Source organism: Cottoperca gobio, chromosome 15 (genome assembly GCF_900634415.1).
Source record: "Cottoperca gobio chromosome 15, fCotGob3.1, whole genome shotgun sequence".
In the NCBI taxonomy this organism is placed as follows: domain Eukaryota; kingdom Metazoa; phylum Chordata; class Actinopteri; order Perciformes; family Bovichtidae; genus Cottoperca; species Cottoperca gobio.
In genome coordinates this window covers 5,245,484-5,270,003 of record NC_041369.1, presented here as the reverse complement: position 1 = coordinate 5,270,003, position 24,520 = coordinate 5,245,484, and the positions used below count along the sequence as shown (strand labels likewise).

The window sequence follows — 24,520 nt, the reverse complement described above, 5'->3', positions numbered from 1 at the left end:
AGTCAAGCTACACAAACACTGGAAGCTAGATTTACAATAATACAACTCAATAGTATTTTTAATAAGCTCCATAAAATTCCCTCCAGAGCCACAGAAGACATTACACAATTGGTGAAGTGCCCCTTTTTTCAGACAATTTTGATATTTTCATGAATCCATCCAATGTCATGAAGTTCTTAGGCAAACTTCTTAAACTAAAGGATTAGGAACACAAAGTTATTAGGCCCCTGAAGGTCTGATACAAGAGATTTTGTATTTGAATAGAGAAGCGGGTACATTTAATATATAGTTCTGTGTTTCCAACAGTCTGGTTTCTAGTTCTAATCTATTAATTGTATTTCCTGATATTCCTCCTGCAAATAACCGGTGAATTTCCACAGTTTCCTATCTGAACTACAGAGCCTGTTTGAACCCTCTGTGTACCAGACATACTGTATGTGTACATTAGCACTATGTCTGCATTTATATGTGAACGTTTGTGTTCTCTACCTGTTTGTGTGTGTCCCAGAGAGCACACAGATACAGGGGGTCCTCCTGCGCAGCCAGCAGTCTGAGGTACTTTCCCGTCAGACTCAGGCAGCAAGCTCTGGCCTCCATGTTGTCCAGGGAGTGAGTGCTGACTGCAGCCAGCTGTCCCAGAGCCACCTGTCCCAAGGTAGTGCCCACAGTCCCCCATTCCTGGACAAGACACAATGAAGTGAAGGTCATATGCGGAGATACAAAAAAGTTTTTGGATACACAAAGATCTCAATCTTTCAATTATAGCATCTTTCAATTTCTGCTTTTAAATCCTCCCTTAAAACACATTAATAAAGACTTTATTTATAGCCTCGCAAGTCTTTACATAATGCAGCTCTCAGCACCTGATTTTAAAAGTATTTGAACAGTTTCACTTTTACTACATTTTGGATGAAATATTTGTTAATGTCATTTATATGGTCTTTTAACTGTGTGCTTAGATTTAGCTGATTTACATCTCTCTATATATTAATGCATGTGTACAAGTCCTGTTTAGGCCTGTGTGTAAAAACATGTCAGCAGACTGAACATATAGATTTTCCCCATTAGAGATTAATAAAGTATGCTTTCTCCTTCAAATAATATATAATAATAATAATAGTCATGCCCTTCTCAGCTTCTAAATCTAAACTATTAATATTAAATGAGCAGTTTCCACTAAACCGGGTTAGAGTTGCTGATTGTTGGAACAGTGGAAAGACCAACAAAAAGGTTTTTGATGAGTTTTATTTTGTTTCCGTCGAGTTTGAATGAAGTGTGTTGTGTGATGATCAGTGAGGTCAAATTATTGTTTCTGTCAATGTAGTGTGGTGGTGGCAATTAACAGCAGTTTCTTTTCACATCTCATTCGGTGTATTTGGAGTGGAAGGACTTTCAAAGAAGGTTTTGATGAGTTGTATTTTGTTTCTGTTGAGTTGGAACAAAGTGTGTTATTCAGTGATCACATTGTCAAATCCCTGCGATAGCATTGAGCCGTTAAAGTGGCGGAAATGAGCCTGTCCACCCATGTGTCATATTTCCACCAGTCGATTGTAGCTGGAGCCAATAAATACCTGCGACTAAAGCAGAGTCATTGGTGTCATTTGAATGAATACTGATTGTAACCTTTCTCACTGAAGACTTTCACTTGCAATAGTGTATCCAACTTGTGACTGGAGTTTTAGGGTTAGCCTAAAACCCGTGTAAAGCCTGTGTGCAGGCCCACCGGTGGGCCCAGCAGGTGCCTGTACATGTAAATGTTTTAATTCTGAAAAACGAATTTCTCGTCTATTTTAATATGGAGATGAAAATCACAACAGCGGTACAATCTGCTCCTCAAACTAGCAAGTACACTCAATATCAAAATCATAACTTACCTATAAAGCCTCATAAATATCCTCTTTTCAGCAATATTTTGAAAAAGACGCTCCTAAGGCATTGCCAGAGGTCCACACGTTCGTTTCCGGGAAAAAGATATCCACTGTGAACATCGTCACATCGATAAAAGTCCATGAACAGGTGTTGCAATCTGTGAAATCAGCTGATCGATTTTTACATTATGTGATCATAAACAGTCATAACTTAATATCTCGTGCTCTCATCACGGTACAGACACATCCTGGTTTTAGCGCGGGCTCTCAGCGTTAGATTGACACTTCATTTGAGCCAATCGGAGCTTCGATGGGTCTTTTGCAACCTTCATGAGCCAATGAGTGTCAACTTGATAAGAAAGTGCCCACCCACTTCTTTTGTTACAGACTGACCCTGGACCAGCTCAGCGTCCTGGTGGCGCGTGCATCGTATAGAAAACGAGCGCCTCTTTCGTTAGATGCGTCACTTCCCATGGTTTGTTTTTTCAAAATAAAGTTTATTTCCAAAATAATATTTATTATTTATTGTACAGAAATAAATACAAAGAAAACATAAAAATATTAGAATGTCTTTATACTTCACTTACTCTGTGTGATTACTACTAACAGGTAATATGGGTATATAATAGTTATTTATAAATAAAATAAAATAAAAATTATTAATAAATATTATAATATGTACATGTACATATTGCACAGTTGGTGTACGCCTGGTGTTACTCTTAGAAAAACCTGTCTAATAAATTAAGTTTTTATCCCTTTTTATCTGAAATTTGGTGGTGAACTTGATAACACTTGGTTCTATGTTTCTATTGTGTATTTCAGCTCTGGACTACCAGCTATACCCATTTTCAGACATCTTTTTCAACAACAAACTTCAGACGGAGTGTATTTTCTTCAAATTCTGTATATTCAGACCACTATTACTCAGTGCCAGAAGCACCTGGAGTGATTTGTCACTGTTCAAGAACAATAAGAGAGTTATCTTTTGAATGAGCCCAAAATCATGCAGCTGGTGCAAATGGTTGAAGAGCAGCAGAAGAATTTACTTTGGGTATGTTGTTTGTAGGTATTTTCGGGTAAATTCGCCCACCTTCGAAAGAGGCTAGGTTATTAAGATAATTGCAACATATCCAGAATGCAATACAGTAAATCCATTATTCCATCATATTTAGCTCTTTGTTTTCTTGAGGATTATTGGTTCAGAGGAGTCAAGTTTATGCAAATCCATAAACCGTGGCAACCTTTCAAGCATTTCATGCACACAACATAGTATATCTTTCTCCTCAACCCAGCACTGTAGTAAGAAATCCTACATAAATAATGCGGGGGGGGGGGTTGTGCCCACTGAGCCAAAAATCACTGTCATGTGTTGGTTATCCACCAGAGGTTTGCTCTCAGGAGTGCTCACAGTTCAGGGGCTGTACAGTTACTTTGCATGTTAGCGTCCCCAAGTGGTACTGACATGCAACTCACATTCTGACCTACATACTGTAGTAAGCCAGACTTTATCAACATGGATCTTTAACTTGTTGATGTTTAAAGTAATATTTTGTATTCTTTGAAGTGTCAATCTGTCACTTCCTTTGCCTTAAGTAATTGTTTCCCTCATGACTCTACCTGAAACTGACACAGGGCACAGGATGACATCTGTTCCAGCCCTGCTTTGTCGCTTAGATAGGTGTATATTCTATATTTATCGATTACTACAGCTCTAAAAAAAAGTCATGTATCATTTTTTATCTATTTATTTTTTATTTGTCTTTATTGATTTTGAATGCATTTTTATTTTATTTTCATTTGTCTTGTGTATGTTTGAATATTGATATAGTCATGTATTGTTTATGTTCAGGTATAAGCTTCATAAAGCAGTTGTTGGTGTTGTTTTTTATTTATTGATGCTAGAAAAATGAATTATCCTTTAAAATAAGATGCCTTATAAGATAAACAGTTAATGCAATAGTTTGTTAGTGTGAAAGTGCTTAATCTGTTCATTTGCTACATTACTTGGTGTTATAGTGCAAGACTTCAGCACATCATTAATGTACCAGGTACGTGTGATTATATCTAAAAACATATGAGATGTCACAGGTGAGCCAGGTTTAAGGTGCTTGTGTACTGTCGTACCTGCTCTAAAGAGTTGGGCTCAGGTGTGCAGCGTGTAAACTCCTCCAGTGCAATCTCAGCAGAGGTTTTCCTCTGGCGGGCCAGAGCTTGGCGTTTCTCCTCAGCAGAGTGCACCTCCAGCATGGCCAGACACAATTCTGCCAGGGCCAGTCGCAGGCGCAGCAGCGTCCGCAGGGCTGCCAGTGACAGTCCATGACTCTGGCAAGAATGAAAGAACTCAAAGTCGTAAGCACACACATGATAAAGGAAACTGTAACACACACCTTAAACATACACATCAGTATGTGTGAGGCATGGGACAGACTGGAACTCAAGTTTCAATGATAAAAGAAAACTCCACAGCAGTCCATTTGTTTTTCTATTTAAATGTGCTGCCAACCTCAAATCGGAAGCACCATCTTATTATAATATTAAAAAGTATGACTATTATTTAAATGGTAATCGTAAACAACTATTCACAAGTGGAGGGTTAGGGAGCAGGAGTTTGCTGCTATGATCAGTTCGCAGACAAAGAGCAACAAGACGTGTGATCCAATATTTTGAGACATGGCAAACATGAAAGTGTGGCAGTGGTCTGAAGGAGACTGAACACCACTAATTTAAACGAGGTAGAATCTATTATAGAACAACAACTATCCCAGCTCATAAAGGTACATTAGGGTAGCAGCACCACCTGCTGAAAGCACACTGTTACATTCAAGCCTCAAACATCCACAGGCGATTTCATCGAAAACTCAATAAATCAAGATTTTGCAGCAGCTGTGAGAGTTGTTCAATCAATCTTTCTTTCTTGATTCCATCAACATGTAAATCAAGGCTGCAGGCAGTGTTACGCCATGCCATCTCTGGCACTAAAGCCTTCAGATAACCTCATCTGTATGACAGCTTGTATAATGTCTCCATAAAAAAGGATTCTAACACCCATCTGCTGTTGACAAGTCACAGTAACGGAGGCTTTATCTGATGGTGTCATAACATCTCTCAGATATAAACAGCAATACACACACATCACACAGGCAAGAACCCCGGAATATGACAGTGGCACAACAGGGCCTTATTAAGCTCATGCAGCAGCTTAATTGTGATTCGATCAATTAGACTCATTAAGAAATGAGATGCTGATAGCACACACAAAGTCATTTAGCCATCAAAAAGGGCCTTTAACAAAAATACTAAAAAACATGCTCAGATACAGCCGAGAAAATGCACGTCCCCAGTTTACAGCAAGCAACACCTTCTCCTCACTGCTCTGTTCCTGGTGTTCATTCTCAGCCCCGCTCTCTGCTGATCAGTGTCCTCTAAAGAAAGTTAAGTAAAGTGGCTGTTACTGATTTAAAAGTGTGGATGACGCAATTGTTTCTCAGACCATGTCAAGTTTTTCAAGGCTATCGTCACAATATTAAAATGGATTTTCAAGGAACATGCATGCACTTTTATTCACCTCCTCCTGCAAGGGGAGCAGCCTCTGAGCATTCAGCGCCACTTGTTCCTGCGCTGTCACAGCTAGCTGCATCTGGGAGAGGCCATGGAGCAGGAAGCGCTGTTTGTCTTCTGTGAAAGTAGCGTTGTCGGCTAGGATTCTGTAGAGCAACATATACAGTTTAGTTGTTGTTGGAAAATTCTTGTACTGCACAATCTGCCTCAGGGCCTTTATGCAGGAGGCTGTCTGTCCAGTAGTATCCTCTGTTGGAACACCGTCGACAGCTGTATTTAAAATGTCTTGGTATTGTTTGGAATCTCCTAATACAACTACTGACACTGCTAAACGTCTGACAGCAGGACATGTAACTCCCCAGTTTGACATTCTTCAGTGTGTAGGATTTTGGGGGATGTATTGGCAGAAAGAGAATATAATATGCATAACTATGTTTAACATTAGTATAAAATCCCCTGAAACTAAGAATCCTTGTGTTTTTGTTAGCCTAGAATGAGCCCCTCATAACTACATAGGGAGTCCGCCATGTTTTTACAGTAGTCCAGAATGTACAAACCAAACTCTGGCTCTATGTACGTTACCTGAAGGCCACCCTAGGTTCTCCGACACACTTGGAAAGGGAGGGGTTGGTTGCAATTTGCAACTTTACCACTAGATGTCACTTAATCCTACAAACTGGGCCTTTAATTCTTTGGTAACATTTTTGTGAAAATAATATCAGTGTTGCTGTCACGGCAGGTAAAATGTAAGAAAAAAGTGAGAGAATAACAATATATTCCCGCTGTGTGAGAGCCTCGTTAGGTGTAATAGTAGTATGAAATGATTCTTAAATTCAACTTTTATGTGCTGACTGAATTTAACTGTCAGAGCTCATCTGCATGCACCCAAGTAGACACATTTTCTTATTTGCATATGGCATGTAGTATGGTGTAAAGAAAAGTACATTTGCAATTGCACTAACATCCAGGTCCGGATTAACTCCAGACTGACTAACCTCAGACCGTGTGCACACTCTGCATGAGCCTCTGCTGCGTGAGCTCTATCGCTGAGTTTAGTGAAACCACTGGCACACTCTCTGAGTGTATCACAGGCAGCCATTAGCCTCTGGACAGCGTCGGTGCTGCGGAGTGTCTCTCCAGGTTCACCACCACCAAGGCCATGTATACATTCAATGGCACCTCTGTAACACAACACAACACTTCCCATTAGATTACATTCCCACAGGATTACATGAATGATCCCTAGAGTCACAATTTATCTGAGTGTGGATAAACATTTAACATATGACATTGAATGGATGTTTGTAATGCATCAGTTACATGTTGACAGTAGATTTCACTTGTTGAAGTTGACTTTTCTTTTAGTCTAACATCCATATTAGTCTTTTCATGATACATTAATGTGGGGATTCTAAGCGTGCACATTATAACCACAATTTCTCAGGATATACTTGTCTGTAGTTTTAGGAAAGGCATTGGAACAATACAAATAATAATAATGCAAAAGTTTATAATAAAGCCTTAAAGTAAAATCAGCAAACTGTGTGGCATTGGACTTCCAACCATGTGACATTTTAAAAGACCAAGAAATATCCTATAGTGTGTGCTGTTTAGTCACATCTTCAGCAGGTTTGAACATAGAGGTTTGGGGTTACCTCATCTCTAATGAGCTGATCAAGAATGTGATCTCTGGGACTCTGTTTATCCGCTGCTCCAGAACCAGCTTCAGAGCCCCACAGCTTTGTTTTATACTCTGATCAGCCTGTGACAGAACAAAAAACAAGATGGAACAAGTCTTCACTTCAGAAATGAGGTTATTGTAGTGTAGAGGGCTGTAAGAAGGCAGTGGTTCTATACCTTGGTGTGTGCGTCTTGGGCTCTCTGGCCTACTACAGCTCTGACCCTGGTGAGGGTGAGCTGGTACCAGAACTCCTCATCCCCACCCAGAGCTTGGGCTTTGTCCAGCAGGATCAGAGCCTGGGCATAGTTCTGCTCTTCACAAGCCAGACTGGCCAGACTGAGCAAACTCCTAGCAACTGCTTTCTGGTCTCCCAACTCCTGAACAGGAGGGAAATTGAGTAAGAGTTGTAATACGGTAGAAAATGACCATTGCAGTTAATACTTAACGCATAAATTAGAGACCATAAGTAAGGCTATCCTTGTTAACAATAAATTGAAGGTTTACATTTTCTTTCACATAAAAGAAACACTTTGTTTTTGAAAATTCAATATGAGCAAAGCTGACTGGTCAGATTGTGTCTGTCACTGCGGTCTTCTTCTGTTTCAACTCACCACAGCCACAAAGTGGGCCTCTGCCAGGAGCTGCCTGGCTGCTGGACAGAGCCCCATACTGAGGCACAGCTCAGCCTTGTCCAGCCAGATGTCCTGAGAACACACATCCATACACTCATGGCCAGACACAGCCTTTTCTTCCACCTTAACTTTCTGAAAAATCACCAAGATATAGCACAATACATTGTTAACTTGTTAACACAACCCTGTGGAAAAAGTCCTTCCTCATGTGCCATGCTAGATTTCAATGTGAAGTTCACAGGCTAGCGTACTGTACATGGAGAAGGACCAGACAAGTTACAACCATTGTATTTTTTTATATCACAGACTCACTGTCATTTTATGATCCTCCACAAACACTAAGATCCTCTACAGCTGCTCTTTAAACTGTTTACAAGGTCATCACAAAGACCTTAGGGTATGCTAATTTTAGCGTCTACTCCTTAAAATAATATGGAACACTCATTAAATGTATCTTTTTAATATAGTTTTTTTTTTATGCTGTTGTAATTTTCTGCTGCTTTTCACTCAGTGTTACTCTTTAAAAGGAATAATTACAGTATAAAGTACATTTCCTTCACCAATATAAGTCACATGTGAGCACTTGCCAATCATCCTCTAAGAAGTAATAAAACTAGAATAAATGTAAAGTTATTCATTTCAATGGGGACTTCTTTAACCCTTTGAATGTGGAGCATTTGATGCAACATTTAAAACATAGATATATTTATTTTGAGAGAAGCATGGTGACCTGATTGTCCGCTTTGTGAAGGCCTCTCCTCTTCTGTGAAAAGGCAATCGCTTTGTGGCACCTGGAATCATGAACATAATATCAAAAGGTCATTAAAAGCAAAATGTGCAAACTTCAAATCTTTATAGCTGAGTTGACATTACGTTACGGGTCATTTAGCAGACATACCTCGTCCGTTCTTGCTCTTGGATTCTACTCAGATTTAGGAGCTTCTCCTGATACGGTGAGTGTGTCTCCAAACCAAGCTGACTACAGGTCCTCACAATTCTAATTAGGAAAAAATGAGCAACAGGAAACAAACAAAGTTACAACATAAAATGTTTTAATTATTCGTCTATTAATTGGATTTCTGACAGTAAACAATGCGGCCACAAGTTGCTCATCAGTTCCCAAATGTGCTGTGCTTGCCTGGGTTTTGACTGTTGAAATAAATCACCCGTTTCACAGCTGACTTTAATCTATTCATTATCTTGCAATGGCAAGATTCCAGTGTTGGAATTGGCCTGTATTATATAAAAAAAGACTTCTCAGTACTGTTGATATCCCTGCAAAATATCAAAAGAGTACACCTGTGATTTAGTGCTGCACTTGGATAACATTTTCAAATGATCAAAATTGATGCAGCAGGACGAGATATTGTCTTCCATGTATCCTTCTTCCTTGTCAAAACATGCCATTTAGATTACCCACAATGCAACCGGACTGCTGACAGTTTGGTTGGAGATTGGGTGCGTTATGTTAGTGTCAGCTAGAGAGTGACATCACCTGAAGCAATTTATCTAATTTAACACGGCTCCCTCGAGAGACACAAAAGGCTTCATACAACATTTACAAGACTTTAACGTGTAAAATGTGAGGAGCTACCCCGTTTAACTTATCAGTGTTCTTACCTAAGTCGGTAAAGGTCGGAGAGGCTCCTCCTATCCAAAAGGTCATGAGCAATGGTCTCAGCTAGATGCATTATGGGCAGGGTCAGGTGGTCGAGTGAGAGGGAGTGAAGCTCTTTTTCCAGCAGGTTGAGATAAAACAGGCTTTGAGTCTACGGCCAAACAAAATAAAATAATAAAAATTGCATTCTAATGGATACCAAACACACAGTGGAAGCCTCTTACAGTGATCATGTCTGTCCGGGTCAAATTGACGATTATTATTATTATCTAAACAATTTATTTTCATTTTCTTTATTTCTCATGTAGATTACCATCTAATTGAAATGTGTATATTTATTACATGAATATAATGATATAAGCTTAGCTATTCAATACATTTTATTGATCAAAATACAATACAAATGCTTTTTAAATGAAAATAAATAAATGTGTGTGTATATATATATATATATATATATATATATATATACACACACACAACATGTTTTCCATATGCTGTCATGTAAGAAAAGACCCAAAATGAACCCTGTAAGCCGACTTCTTGATTACTATAAGCGACTTCTGTTGGCCCATGGTGGAACCTATTTGTACCATTTCAATCCAATCTCATCACAGACTTCTGTCCCATTCTCGTGGTAGATACATAAATGAATTGCAACACATATCGAATTCAGAATACTGAGGTTTCAACCTTTTAAAACATCTTAATTTGACCAACACAGATCGATAAACGCACTTCGTCACGTGACAGCTTCTTAGAGCGACATCGATACCAAGTCAATGCTTTTTGGCAGCTGAGCCTTTGACCATATATAGCCAGCAGATACAATCCTTGCTATGTTGAAAACAAACTCTGCCAAGGATGTTCAGGATGGGCGAAGGTGCGACAGATTTGGGTACGGAAAAACTAACAGAAAATGGTAAAACAAAGGGATTTTATCAGCCACTAGTCAGGAACACGTTTCCCACCCTCTCTTTATTACTGTAATAATAATCCTGTCATGCATTAATGTCTTGTCTAGACTCACATGTCATGTCTCACTTCACAAAAAATAAAAGAAGACTGACATCAAAGACAGAACAGCGGTAGATTAGGTTACGACACAGAGAGAAATGACAGGTATGTAGTCTTGCCTGCTTTGTAATGCTGTGTGTATTGATACATTGGGGGTTACTGGTGGTTCTAAAGATCTGCCTGGCCTGGTCGGGACAGACGAAGCGAGCCCAGTCCTTTGGGGTGGAAGGAAGTGCCTGATCCAAGACAACAGGTTTGGGTCTCTCTTCTGCAGGAGGAGGCTGGTCACGCAGATGAGACACATAATTGATATGTTGTTGTTATTACTAGTGTGCAGTCAGCATTTCAAATTAAGTACATTAATTAAAGTTAAGTAAATACCTGTCAAGAATATGTTTACTGCCCCAACTAAACTAACATATTGTGACATGTGGTAACTTGGTAGCATTTCAAATTGTTGTTTCTTTTCATCATACATACTGAGAGAGGGAACAAATGGTCACTTATTGACAAACAAGTCATGTAACTGCATTATTCTTCAGAAGTAAATACCTCAATCAAATTCAAAATCAAATTTGAGCTAGAGGACTTACATCTTTCACTTTTTTGCCTTTGCCCTTGTCTTTGCCTTTTTTGGATCCAGCAGAGGGAGGAGGCTGGGGTGGCTGGCTCTTTGCAATCTCATTGGAAATCTCATAAGCCACTGCCATGGACACCTTGAGGGACAAACAGCGGCCACATGTGTTCCATACTCAACTTAAACATCATCATTTGCATTTAAAATCAGCCTTATTTTAACACACAGTTGAGTGATAGGACAATGATGTGGTAAAGATGCAGTACCTGCCATATCTGAAGTACAAAGACGTAGGCTCTGAGCAGGTTAAGCTGGTGCTCAGGTGAAGTCTTGTCTGCCATGACAGCGAGCAGAGTGTGTGCTCGTACCAAGCTGTCGAGGCACCACACCTCCTTCAGATTGGCCAAACAGTCCTTCAATAACAAGCACTGGACTCCCACCAGGGATTCACATTTCACTGAGATCAAATCTCTTCTTTTGGACTCAACCACTGGAGGAAAGATAACGTACAACGGTTACTGCGACAAAGAGTTTAACAGGAAATAAGATGGATATGTAAAATAATCTGTAAGGACCATTGAACAGCATCATTAAAATTACTTTTAGCAATTACAAATAAAGCCAATAATACAGAGGCACATATCGCTGTAATTAGTTTCCACTCGTTCTCTCAGGGGATAGTTAATGGGGCTCATAGCAGGAGACTAAAAAGACAGCAGTCTTTTAACTGGTGCTTCACTATTCTCAGTGGGTTCCCAAATAGGATGTGGAGAAATCAGAGTGTTTGTCTGGTCAGTTCCTTTTTCTCTGAACAATATTTGCTTTGTTTAATGTGTACACGGTGTAACAACTGAAATGAAAGTACAAACACTGAATTGCATTGCAGATGCTGTGGCTTTTTTCTGGATCAGACAGATCACATGTTAATGTCTATTCTAAATATAGCATACACTTAAACTGATTATGTTTAGGTGGGTTAGGGTTATGCTGGCACTTCTGTCTGCAGAACCGTCATCTACTGTAGGTAATAAACTGACTGGGGATCCCTTTAACTTCTCCTCTAGATTTTAGAGTACACAGTAGCATAATTAACTACAATAATTATGTATCATGATACAATGAACAGATGAGTCAATGAGTTCTACCTGCTCCGTCTGCCTGTTCAGTTTCCGAGTGTAGAAGGATGTCTACAGCGCACTGAACCTGGTGATGAGCATCCGTGTTGGAGTAGTCGTGACAGTACAGCCACTCTCCAAACTCTAGCAGAAGGCTGCTGACCTTGTGCCACTGAGTCTCTACGCTCTGTCCACAAACACAAAAGTCAATCAAAAAGTCTTTCATGTATTTTTTTCTTTTACATTTTGCCTTTGTTGACAGGAATCAGTCCTTAATGTAGTCTGGAGCTTACGGTGAAGAGACGCCTTCGGATGGTATAACAGATTAATTTCGTCGTATACCAAACTCTTATCCTAAATGTAACCTCGCTCCAATTGAGAGGCTCTCCTCCTGTATTCCAGGCCATAGCAACGTGCACTTGGAAACACAGTTGCAATGACACAGTGGCTCCACATGATGGTGCTAGAGGCTTTGATAGAAATATTGCCGTTCCTCAGGGCAAAAAGACTACACAGGACTTCACTTTACTGAAGACGGCAATTTGAAACCATGATAATAGATGTCTCCACTCTTGAATGTAACGGTTTTTATGCTCAATGACTCTTTAAGATTGAAATAAAGGTTGAATGAATGAATCTGCTGATGTATAAGGTTGATGAACTGTAATGTAACGTTTGGGTAATGATGTAAAAAAGCTCATACCAACAGAGAGGTGATGGACTGCTGGTAGCAGGTGAGCTGTTGGGTGATGTTGGCAGCACACAGTGCCACCTGGTGCCACATCGATGAGCAGCACTGCTCGCCTTCGTCTTGTAACTTCTGCATGTCCGTCAGTACACTTTCCCCCAGTCGGGCTTTTACCAGTATTCTGTGTTTCAGCAGAGGTCTGGTAAAGCGGAGAGGACAGGAAGATGTATTTTGGTCTATCGGCCTTCCCAGTCCCTCTCATATCTGTCCCCCAGCCACCCGCACTTTGTATTTTACTCACAGCCTGTGTCTGGTGCGAGGCATGTTGCTTATAGCTTGATCGAGCAGCTGCAGGGCACTTTTCCAGTCCGTCTTATCAATGTGGATGTTGAGCAACAAACTGTAAATGGCTGCTCTCAGGGTAAGGGCCTTCTCGTCTACTCACACATTTATAGAAACACAGAAATGCATATTTAGATGACTGTTCTGTGTGTTTATAATGTCATTATACATGTAGATCTAAGAAATTCAGCTGTCCGAATAGACCAGTCGAAGTATTTCAGGGTCCTTTTTTCACTCACCAGTTGCTTCATGTTTAGAACTTCTAAGAGGCAGTGTTGTCACGGTCAGCAAGCCTCTCACTTTGCCCTGTTTCTGAAATAAAAACTGAAAGGGTTAATACTTAAGTCACTACAAGGATGATAGGAGAGTGTTGGTGGTAGTGGTGGATGGTTGGTTGTAGCTCTATAATGTACAGTACAACATAAATCGCTATCTGACCTTGCCCAGTGTATCAGCCTGTCCCCTTATCTTCCACACCCAGAGCCTGCAACATTACTGGGTTCACTTATCCTGGTTAGGTAGTCTGTCAAGTTCGTTAAGACCAGACACAGCCGGGGTATTTTTCCCCTGTTTGTTCACTTATTTTGTCCTGTTAACACTGGCAGGTTGGAGAGAACACCACAGATGCACATCATTCTGAATTCTAACATAAGCGTTCAATTATGGATTTTAAGTTATTTTGCATTTGAACGAGTGTTTATCCCCCTGGCTGGATTCCTATCCGCTAGCAGCACTGGGGAGATGTTTTCTCACATTACTCCCCTGTAGCACCTTCAGGAAAGCTTTTCATCAATTCTGTCATCAATTAAAGATGACTGAGCAAGTTTGAGAACTTTGATGCCTATTTTACTCCACAACCAAAGCAACCAAAGCAAAGTTGTTAAAAATGGCAGAACATGAAAGGTCAGTTTGGCTGTCATTCAATTCTTGTTTTGCTCACTTGTTATTCATTGTGTTGCTAGCACTTTTCTGGCAAAACTTTTGTCCTGTCAGCAGTTGGCATGACTAAAAGTGTTGGGAAAGACTTGTCTGATGGTGGGGCTGGGAAGGGGCTGGGACAGAAGTGCAGACTGTGTTTCTGTGGTGCTCTTGTTGCTGTGCTGCTGCATTGATCCTGCTGAGGACTTCAATTGCACCTTATTAATGCATAACATACAGAAGAACAAAAAGGTAGCTGTAGGCTGTGCTATATATTAGAGCCAGGCTGAATAACATGTTCTGTGAAGGAAAAATGAAGAGTATCTGCACACTGCATTACAGCTCCCAATAACAGCACTGGAAAATGCAATGAACATTTAGCTATGCTTAGTTTTTGCTATGTCACATTAAAACTTCGAGGGAGATCTATGGAAATCTTGCTCTGAGTTGAGTAAGCATCCTAAAAAGTCAACTCTGGCTCCTGCTCACACATGGCACCAACACAAAGAATTGACATCATTTATAAGGCTTAAAGTGAATGTGTGAATATGTCCATACGTTTGCATGTTTGGTGTTGGTATGAAGCAGAGCAATCAGGATGTTCTCCAGGGGCTCTTGGAGCTGCCATCTCTCCTCAGGAGTCTGTGTCAGTGGTAGACATGTGTTCCAGTAATGCCTGGCAGCTGCAACACACAATGCTGGATTCTCAGCCTTCTCTGCATAGCTGTGGACAAGGGAGTATAGCAAGCACATATCAGGTAAAACTAATTAAAATGTAGAGAGAAAAAATATACAATGTCGTGTACATCTGCCCAAGGCATTAGTCAATACATAAAGAGACTGTAAACAGCACCTGACACTGGACACAAGCGCCTTCAGAGCCTCTCTGTACGTGTGTACATCTCCATTGGACTCATGGACTAAACTTAAAGCCCTGAAACAACAGGCACTGCTCAGCATCTCATTCACCGCAGTCAGGCCATACCTGGGGACATGAGGACGCATATTAGCTGTCAATCAAAGTCAATCAATCAAACACTCAATCAATCAAGCAAAAGGTAAAGCTGAAATGCCCTAGAACAATCTGAAACTTTGCATATTCACTCAAGCTTCATGCAAAAAATGGAAAGCAATGCTTGCTCATTTATATCAACTGCAATACTGTTGAGTAAGTACAAGATGTCCCCTGCTCCTCAGGGAGCTTTGGAAGAACACATCTCAACTACTCCTAACACCAACCTATAGTGTTTTCCATAACAAGGCACATACATATCAAGTGAGGTCTCTATTGTCCATTTTTAAGAGTTAGAGAAAAAAAGACTGATCTAACCGGACATTTCTAAAATTCTCTTATTGTTTAAATACAGTGTAATCAGACAACTACACTTACAAAATAGAGGGCATGGTATTGAGGCTCTCTGTGGCTGCTTTTTCCAGCTGAAGGGCGTTCTTGGTGCAGAACAACACCAAGCTGTGGTCCTTGGCATGGTGGCAGAAGGCAGCCAGCTGGCACCACACCTGCATCTCCACCGCGGCGTCAGTCCAGCTGCATTCAGACACCATGCTCCCCAGCTTCAGGTGAGGAAAGAGAAGAGTAGAGTGGAGGGAAATAGAGGGGGTGAGGGAAAAGGAGAGGAGGATTGAGTGAGAGAAAAGGTGGAAAGAGAGAGGGGAGGTAAGGAGGGAGGGAAAACGTAGAGTGGGGGGGATAAAGTAAAGCAAGCAGGGGATAGAGAAAATGTGGAGGAGGGGTAAAAGAGGGAAAGACAAAGAATGACAAAAAGAAGGAAATAAAGTGACAGAAATGAATCAAATTGAGGATGGAAAAGACAAGAGGTGGTAAGCAAAGATTAGAGGGAAAAAAGTAAAGCATGGGAAAAAGTAATAGCACAGAGTCAAGGTGTAAAGCAAATTCAGGAGGTAATCCGGGACAAAGGGATGAGAAGAGTGATTGGAAGTACACAGAAAATGAAAGATTAAAAGGATTAAGGGGAAGTGGAAAAGAAAAATGAGGTGAAGAATGACAAGGAAAAGGGGGATAGAGGGTGAGGGGAGAATAGGAGGAGTGGATAGAATAAAAAATGAAAAGGAATGTAGGAGAGGTAGGAGTGAATAAAAATGTGAAGAAAGGAAGGCGGGGGAGATATGGCCAGATGAGAGACAGAGTGAAAGAACATATAGGTGTGGAAAAACAAAAGGCCATGGAGGGTCAGAGAGAGGGGTTCTCCACAGACCTGCACAGCACATCTCAAAGCAGGATGATCAGGGAAGCTACAGCGTACAGAAGATATTGACACATGATGAGATATAGATCGGGTCTGAGGGCTCATGGGCCATCTTGGCATCTGTTGTTAGCATATGGGCAACAGCTACTAATGGAAAACATGAACAGAGCAGCACATACTGCAGAGAGACTGGGAACAGAGAACTCCATGTGCCTTGGGTTCCTATTGCACTGGAGCATCTCCACTCCGACCAGCACATGCGTCATCGCTGACACGTCCTCGTTCTCACACTGCAAAAGGGGGAGAAAACAATGCAAACTGAGCAATGCGGTCCTCTGCTGAATATACACACACTCTTCTAGTTTAATTATAGAAAATACACAAACATGCATTAATATTTGCTAAGAAATGAAGCATGGACCAGCAGTATGATTATCATATAGTATGTGTCGTAAATACAGCAGAGATAACCTCGTTGATAATGTATGACTTGGAAAATGAGTTGATGAATGATTTATTGAGAGCACAAATAAACCCCATTTATATTAACGCTGCATTTCCTAATTTTCACGGCGAGAAACAAACTTCATTTAGCTGCTAGTCAAAGCACATCAGGCTGAAGGGACTAATGTAGGGCAGGAAACTCTTGGCTGACAAATGTTCATAGGATTGCGGTGACTAATCGAGCAGCCTGTTTAACTGACAGATTGCATAAGCGCTTTCCCCGCTTTTCTGTCCCACTGTGAAGCAGTACAATCGGGAAATATGACATCCGAATACAATGCTGTAATGGGGATATGGCGGAAGTAACACCTACCCACGTCAAATGTTGATTAATAAAAATGTCAGGAATCCTCAGCCTACAATATTATAAGCACATTATAGAGGAACTGTGAGGAGACCATGATACAGGATAAATTATGAATGTGACATGATTAACATGATGATGACATGATGACTGAGCTGCAGCGAGTATTCACCCTACTTTACATTTGACATATTGTGTAATGCAATTTTTTTTTTTAATCTTAGACATGGTATACATAGATACCAGCCAAGAAATAGAAAATAACTGCATAAGAAAATATAAATATCATTCCTCTTACATCACAAAACTTGCAATACTGAAGGAGTTTTGTTTTTGTTGTTTGGCCGTTATTCCAAAACTAATTTTCACAGTTTTTCTTCAATGTTTTGCACTTCTGCCAGCTGTGTTCTGAAACTGCAAATGCAGTGGTCACAACTCCTAATAATAATAATAATAATAATAATAATAATAATACATTTAATTTATATAGCGCTATTCAAGACCTCAAAGCCGCTTTACAATAGTAGGGGGAGTGGGGGGAGGGGTTAAGACGAGGGAAGAAAGGGAAAGAGAAAAGGAAAAATAAATAAATAAAAATAATAATAATAATATGGTTAACAGGGGGCTAGCAAATGATAGTTGAGAAGAGGTGCGTCTTGAGGCAGGACTGAAATATTTAGAGGGACTGAGAGTCACGGATGTCTTGGGGGAGGGAGTTCCAGAGCCTGGGTGCTGCCCTGGAGAAGGCTCTGTCTCCAAAGCTGCACAGCTTGGATTTGAGGGTGGAAAGGAGACCAGCTGAGGTGGATCTGAGGGACCGTGGGGGTTGGTAGGGGGAGATGAGGTCAGTGAGATAGGAGGGGGCTAGGTGGTGGAGGACTTTGTAAGTGAGGACCAGGAGTTTGTAGTTGATTCGGAGGGAGACAAGTAGCCAGTGGAGTTCTTTGAGGACTGGGGTGATATGGTGCCAAGATTTGGTGTGTGTGAGGAGTAGGGCGGCGGAGTTCTGGACCAGTTGGAGTCTGTTGATGGAGGTGCGGTGATGCCGTATAGAAGGGAGTTACAGTAGTCAAGGCGGGAGGAAATGAAGGCGTGAATCAGTCTTTCAGCTGCTGGGCGGGTGAGAGACGGTCTGATTTTTGCAATATTGCGGAGGTGGAAAAAGGAAGTTTTGACAATATGGCGGATATGGGGCTCAAGGGAGAGGGTGGGGTCAAAGATCACGCCAAGGTTGCGTGCCTGAGGAGAGAGGGAAACAGTGGTGCCGTCAATGGTGAGTGTCAGTTTAGAGGTTTTGCTGAGTGTGGATTTGGAGCCGATGAGGAGGAGTTCAGTTTTGCTGCTGTTAAGTTTGAGGAAGTTGTGTTGCATCCAGTTTTTTATTTCTGTGAGACATGATTCGATGTGGGAGAGGGGTGGGTTATGGAGGGATTTGGTGCTGAGGTAGATCTGAGTGTCGTCGGCATAGCAGTGGAAGTCCAGGTTGAAGTGGCGGAGTATTCTTTTCACAGTTTACTTTTTTCACACAGCTCTAAAAATCATAAAACCTGTGGTGTATGGAATGTCAAGTGTAAAGCATCATTTTGCATGTAGGATATTGACTTCAAGGCTTCTTTGAAGAAGGTGCCGCTGGCATTAATCTCCGCCTGCTGTTTATTAATGATGTAATTGGCGCCACAGTAGCGTACATGGAAGAGCGTGCGCCCTGTGTACTAAGGCTGAGTCTTTAACACAGTGACTCCGGTTGGAATCTGACCCGCGGCCCTCTGCTACATGGCGTCCCATCTCTCTCCCCCTTTAGTTTAGCTGCACTAATTAAGACCAGAGTCTCAAAAATTATCAGAAAAGAAATGATGAAAATCTTTTTTTAATTAAATAAGAAAATAAAAACTCAAATTTCGAAATGATAGGACATGTTCCACTCTTTCTAAATTGTATGAATACTATTAATAATAAGTTATACTTTTTACGCTACACACATATTTATCCAGGTAGGCAGACATAAATAAGTAGGTGCTGCAATAGCGTCAGTTATATCAAAACTGGAGAGGATTTCTTCATTGAAAGAAGAGCAAGGAACGGCACTGAAAAGCCTTTCTTGATGGAAAACTTGTTTTCTCCTTTCACCTGACTGGATTCAGTAAGAGTTTGATTTACAGATGGTTCATCCAATCACCTGCCAAGTATTTTTTGAAAGTGCCTGCCCTTTTCCAAACATGTTCTAATGAAGGCTTCTCAGATGGTCGTGTGACAAAACATCTGGTGAGTCAGGTTAAGCTTGTGAAACTGTTTACTTAGTTCAATGCTCTTGATGGAAGGCCCTACAGATGTTTCCTAGCAACTAATTGACACATTACTAAAGTCTTTACGAGCTGAGACATTTTTTAGGTTTTAATGGTGCAACCTGATTTGGTCGGAAACTTGGAAAATGACTTTAAGTTCAAGCTTTAGTAATGATTTATGAAAAACTAGTGCAACCCAACCCTAGACTAAAATGTAACGATCAGTGCTTTAACATGTCGAACATGGATTAGCAACATAAAATAAAGCAGTAGAATACCCACCTTAGTGTCCATCTTTGAGCCAATCTGCTGTTGCAAGAGCCTCTTGATCTGCACCCATGTGGCCACCACCTGTTTCCTTGCTGTGATGGGGACGATCTCCCCTGGGATGTTGCTGGTGGATATGCCAAGGGCGTAGTCACACAGCTAGGAGGACAATATAGTATATCAAATCAGGATTATGCATAATCCTAAATTACATTAAAAATATTAATGTGTCTATCAAATACCATACAATATGATACGTATTTGGAAGACTCTGCAGACCCTGGACTTTCTCTAACCCTACGCCCTCTGCCAGCCTGAAAGCTGCAGACACGACAGTCTTACGTAAAAGTCTCAGAATTCAGTAAGACTTTGTTCAGACACTGTATCTGACCCTGCTGTACCGTCGACTATTTATAAACAATGTATCGGAGAGGATCATTTTTTATCTTTCCTTCAAAAAGGAAACAGACACGATGACATTTAGTTAATAATTCACTGATAAAGTGCCTTTCATCTGGAGTTAGAGCAGATATTCATGGTGGATCCTTTGAGGGGAAAAGGGAAAAGGAAACAGGGTTTAATTGGCAACTGCAGCAGTCAGAGAACAGACATATCAAACTTCAATGGCACAAAGACACCCAGTCATGGAAGCTTCATGTGAGTGTGAACGTATGTGTCTGCAGGCATTGTTGGCTGTATCGAGGAGTAATCTAAGCTTCCTGAGAGGCCTTGTAGCTCTTAAAGCAACGTCATGCAATTTAAAATAACAGCATAAAAATAATTGTGATGCTTCACGGACTTGTCATAGGGAGAACGTCTCCATCAGTCCCACTCTGCGCCTTGAACACCTGTTCTTGCACTATGTAACATTTTGATGAGCGGGGACGATCTCTCACGAGGATTGCGTAAGTCTTTACGGCACTAAGTTGATTTTGGTGGACAGGAAGATTTACTTGTTGCTAAATAACGCTAACTGCTTTCTGCTGCTAACTGTAGCTGACATCCGCTAGTTAGCTGTGCTGCCAGGCCTGAGAGCTTAGAGCACCTTGAGAGTGTTGGTGTTTACACTGCTAGCATAGGAGCTATGGGCCCGGGGCCGGGGGGGAATTGCTGGTGGGGAGCAGCACCGGTGTCATGCTAGAACCGGAGACAGGCAAGCAGGCAATGGAACCGGGTTCAGCAGCCTCTATGGACATCATGGAAGAGGCAAAGGAAGTTGACAGGGGAAGCTAAGAAGAGAAAAGGAAAGAGAGACCGAGCAAAAGGCTGCCAGCGAGAGCTTTGCAGAATAAAAGGCTGCAAGACAGACTCCGACAGCCTTGGCTGTGTTAGCAAAGATGACGACTCGCTAGTTTTTGATCATAAGTAATGTTATTATAACAAATGCACGTGTACAGCTGTCCATATTTATGACAGTGGTGTATACATGAATTGCACTTTGAAACTGTAGAGGCACTAAACTGTAAATATACCAATTCTTACATTATGTTGCTTTAAATACAAATGCAAAGTGTCACTGTACCTAAACAATGTCTGTCTACGATCCTTTTTTGCATAGAGCGCCTCTAGAGAAGCCTCAACATATAATAAATAGCTTTTTTCCTTGCAGTCTTGTCTGAACCCGATAACCTTTTTGGCATAATAATAATAATAATAATAATAATAATAATAATAATAATAATAATAATAATAATATTGCACCTAAGGGCTGAAATACAGAACTTCCCAGTGGATCGATGTACGAGAAGCTTACTTGCCGAAAACATTTTATGGGGGTTGGATGACAAAGATTGATAACTCCAAAATAACTTGAAAAATAGCTTCCCATTTCTTCTATAAAAACTGGTCAGTATCCTACAATACCATCTGTTTAATTATTTATTAAATTAATAGAGAACCTTTGCGAGATTTAAAGCAAGCTGTGATGGTTTAAACTGTCATTTGAAAAAAGGAAATATGGAATTGAAAGCTTAAAACTTTCAAAGAGTATATCTGTACAAAATATTACAATTTTTGTTTCTGAACACGTCTTGCAAAGATTCAGCAAACTCCATCCAGAGATTATACACCCACTTCTTTAAAAGATTATGATATATTCTTATGCTTTGAATGCTGGAATTTCAGACATTGTTTCTACAGTGGAAAGATCAGAAACTGAAAAAAGCAACAGCTTAAGCCCCCCCCCCCCAATCAGCTCGGGAGGGACAATCATGTATGCATCAACAAATACAGCGAATCAACAAACTTCCAACGAAACACATTTCACTTTACTTTGTGATGTACATGCAGGTCGCAGAAAAACAGAAAAAAATATTTTCCAAATTGTCTTGATTTACATGATAACTAATTTCTAAACCCTCTCGACCTGAACACAAATCCTTCTTCAGAAATGATTATTTCATATCTTCAAAAGGTTTGTACATAATTAGTGACTGTGCAATTACCACTTTGAGTCTTGCCAGATAGTTGCCCTGTAAGAAGTTCTCTTTCTATCTTTATGCAAATATCTTGATAATTAATTGCTTTGCAAATTAATGTTGATGTCGGGGATAACTGTGGACATTTTGATGCAAATGTGCTGTGGCATAGGACGCTTGTATCCAACTTGGTTTGATTGTATGATAATAGAAGGAGTGAGAGAGAATTTTATGCAAAAATATGGTGAGTTTATGCACATGTGGGTGAGAAAGGCACTTTCTTTTCTTTCTTTCTTTTATCGCATTTTATGAGATCAAAATGTAACACTCAATTAATGTAACATCTAGAAACACTTCTATGGTACTGACACTTATTACATATATTAATAAAAGCATGCACACACACACACACACACACACACACACACACACACACACACACACACACACACACACACACACACACACACACACACACACACACACACACACACACACACACACACACACACACACACACACACACACCTCTGATGCTTTCAGGACATCCTGAAGGGCTGCAGGTTGTAAGAAAAGCCCATGGACACTGGCATCCTTCTCTATCCCTTTCTCAGGTCTGTTTTTGCCCTTGTCTCCTAACGGGGCTGGCTCGACGCTGTCCGGCCCACACATAGGCTGAATCAATCCCCGGGCTGCAGCATCACACAGCATTACAAGTAGAGCGGGATTCCTGAGAAATACAATACAAAGAATGCCCAAACTGACATTATCTGGAAAATCAGGGACTGAAAGTGGGCTTAAAGGCAAACAAATCATCAGCAATATTTGTTTTTCTTTTTTAGTTCTTCCTGAAAGTGAAAACACAGCACATATTTATATGGCAAAAGGCATATTTCCTTGGCCACATCATTACATGAACATATCACTGAGTCCAAACATTCACATAATTAGTTCTATGCCCAGGGACAGCTTGGCCTGTTTTCATGAACAGTCACTGCTTCTTTCCAAATAAGAATAAAGCTTAAACTGCCTGCTCATCGCCATAGCGAATAAATGAAGAAACATTTTTTAAAAGTTGACTTTGACTAAAATGATTTTCTGATGTGTACATATTGCTGTATCAGCTGAAAATATAATCACTTTTCAAGTTTCACTTGAATTGAAAGACCCTGTGCACAGTAGTCCACTGAGGGTTGAGTCAGCGACTGCTGGGCTGATGAAAACCTTTTAAAACTTAATAAGAAAATGTCTTTAGTCTAAAAACAGCTATGTTTCATGGTTCTTGAAATGTTGACATTTTGTGAACGAGGTTTCATCAAACACCTGTGGTATTCTGGTTCAGAGCTGTTAACAAAAACACGCTGAAGGATAAAGTTCACATCAATAGTACCTGCACAAAATTAGCCTTTCATTCATTGTTGAAGGAGCAGCTTGGCACCGGACCGAATCAAATGTTGCAAGGACTCCATGCCAAACACCCAAGCTACTCTGTCTGAGAGGTATATGCTCTGTAGTACCAATGAGGCTGTATCGAATGTCATTTTTCTTTACATTTGAAGCTTCTATTGAGGTTTTCGAATGAAGCTTTGAATGTCTGTTGTCATATTTTATGAGGTCATCACCCTAAAAGAATTTTGGGAAAATGTTCAAAACAAAATCCTCAATTTGAGTAAAGTGACGTTATAAAGGAAGTTTCAAAGCTTCAAACTATTCCGTCCAGCCCTGATGAAAAGTCATACTAATTTAGAGATCCAGCCTACCCAGTGAACTCTGTCTTTTGGAGCATCTTCACCAGACTCTGGAAGGTGGGAAGCAGGCGTTGGTATTCCCCAGCTGCCAACAAGTGGCTGCTGTAGTTCCACAGGTAAATGGCTGCATTTGCTACCACCCACTGCTCCCTGATCTCTGCCCCGAGCTCCGCTGCCCGCAAGAAGTTGGAGGTGGCGTAGGCAGAAAGAGCCTGGATCCAGTCTCTGGGTGAGAGGTAGAGTAGAGAGTGAGAAGGGAGAGAGAAAGTTGTTTTTGTGGGAAGAGAGAACGAGTGGCTACCTCGTGTTGTCTTAAGTGAACATAATACTAAAAGGTGAAAAAGTCAATGAATTTGTAAAAAGTTGCTTGTTTGAACTTATAATGCATAGGACTGTTACCATAATGCTTCCATTTGCTGAGAGGTTTCTGCATGAGGCACAGGAGAGAGTGGACCCCCACCATGACAATGTCAAATAAATTATATCTAATGAGGCATTCAACAGCAATGTGTTTGAACACCAGGATGCACAGTGATAGTGCCATCCCACATTATGTTACATTGTGCTGGAGGTAAACTTGAGGCTCTCATTCAGCAGTACTTCCACTGCTGGATGCAATATGTCAGACCTGGTCAATTCAAGACAGACACGACTGTTAAGACTAAGTGTGATCCTGCAGCTTTGTAGTGTATATCTACGTCATCTAATAAAGATAATCACATCATTGATGATGTTTGGAGCCATGCTTAAACCACA

At 40.7% G+C, this 24,520-nt stretch overlaps 1 protein-coding gene across 8 annotated transcripts in view; it reads right to left on the bottom strand.

Moving 5' to 3' along the window:
* The window catches only part of cfap46 (cilia and flagella associated protein 46), a 63,706-nt gene that overhangs the window by 21,780 nt on the left and 17,406 nt on the right, over positions 1–24,520 (bottom strand). For 7 of the 8 annotated variants that reach the window (XR_003833529.1, XM_029449943.1, XM_029449942.1 and 4 more), the window contains 24 exons: positions 23,777–23,989; positions 22,545–22,746; positions 19,615–19,758; positions 16,422–16,532; positions 15,408–15,589; positions 14,871–15,002; positions 14,576–14,741; positions 13,339–13,411; positions 13,059–13,194; positions 12,773–12,956; positions 12,100–12,256; positions 11,221–11,444; positions 10,971–11,093; positions 10,497–10,658; positions 9,363–9,511; positions 8,641–8,739; positions 8,473–8,533; positions 7,722–7,874; positions 7,287–7,487; positions 7,085–7,191; positions 6,425–6,610; positions 5,437–5,575; positions 3,996–4,193; positions 490–678 (listed from right to left, as the gene is read on the bottom strand). Coding sequence is in view for 7 of the 8 variants with exons in the window: in XM_029449943.1 (XP_029305803.1) it covers positions 490–678; positions 3,996–4,193; positions 5,437–5,575; positions 6,425–6,610; positions 7,085–7,191; positions 7,287–7,487; positions 7,722–7,874; positions 8,473–8,533; positions 8,641–8,739; positions 9,363–9,511; positions 10,497–10,658; positions 10,971–11,093; positions 11,221–11,444; positions 12,100–12,256; positions 12,773–12,956; positions 13,059–13,194; positions 13,339–13,411; positions 14,576–14,741; positions 14,871–15,002; positions 15,408–15,589; positions 16,422–16,532; positions 19,615–19,758; positions 22,545–22,746; positions 23,777–23,989 (3,691 nt within the window). In the remaining variant the exon portion in view is untranslated. The remainder of the gene's footprint in view (positions 1–489; positions 679–3,995; positions 4,194–5,436; positions 5,576–6,424; positions 6,611–7,084; positions 7,192–7,286; positions 7,488–7,721; positions 7,875–8,472; positions 8,534–8,640; positions 8,740–9,362; positions 9,512–10,496; positions 10,659–10,970; positions 11,094–11,220; positions 11,445–12,099; positions 12,257–12,772; positions 12,957–13,058; positions 13,195–13,338; positions 13,412–14,575; positions 14,742–14,870; positions 15,003–15,407; positions 15,590–16,421; positions 16,533–19,614; positions 19,759–22,544; positions 22,747–23,776; positions 23,990–24,520) is intronic. The other variant, XM_029449941.1, reaches the window with a different exon arrangement.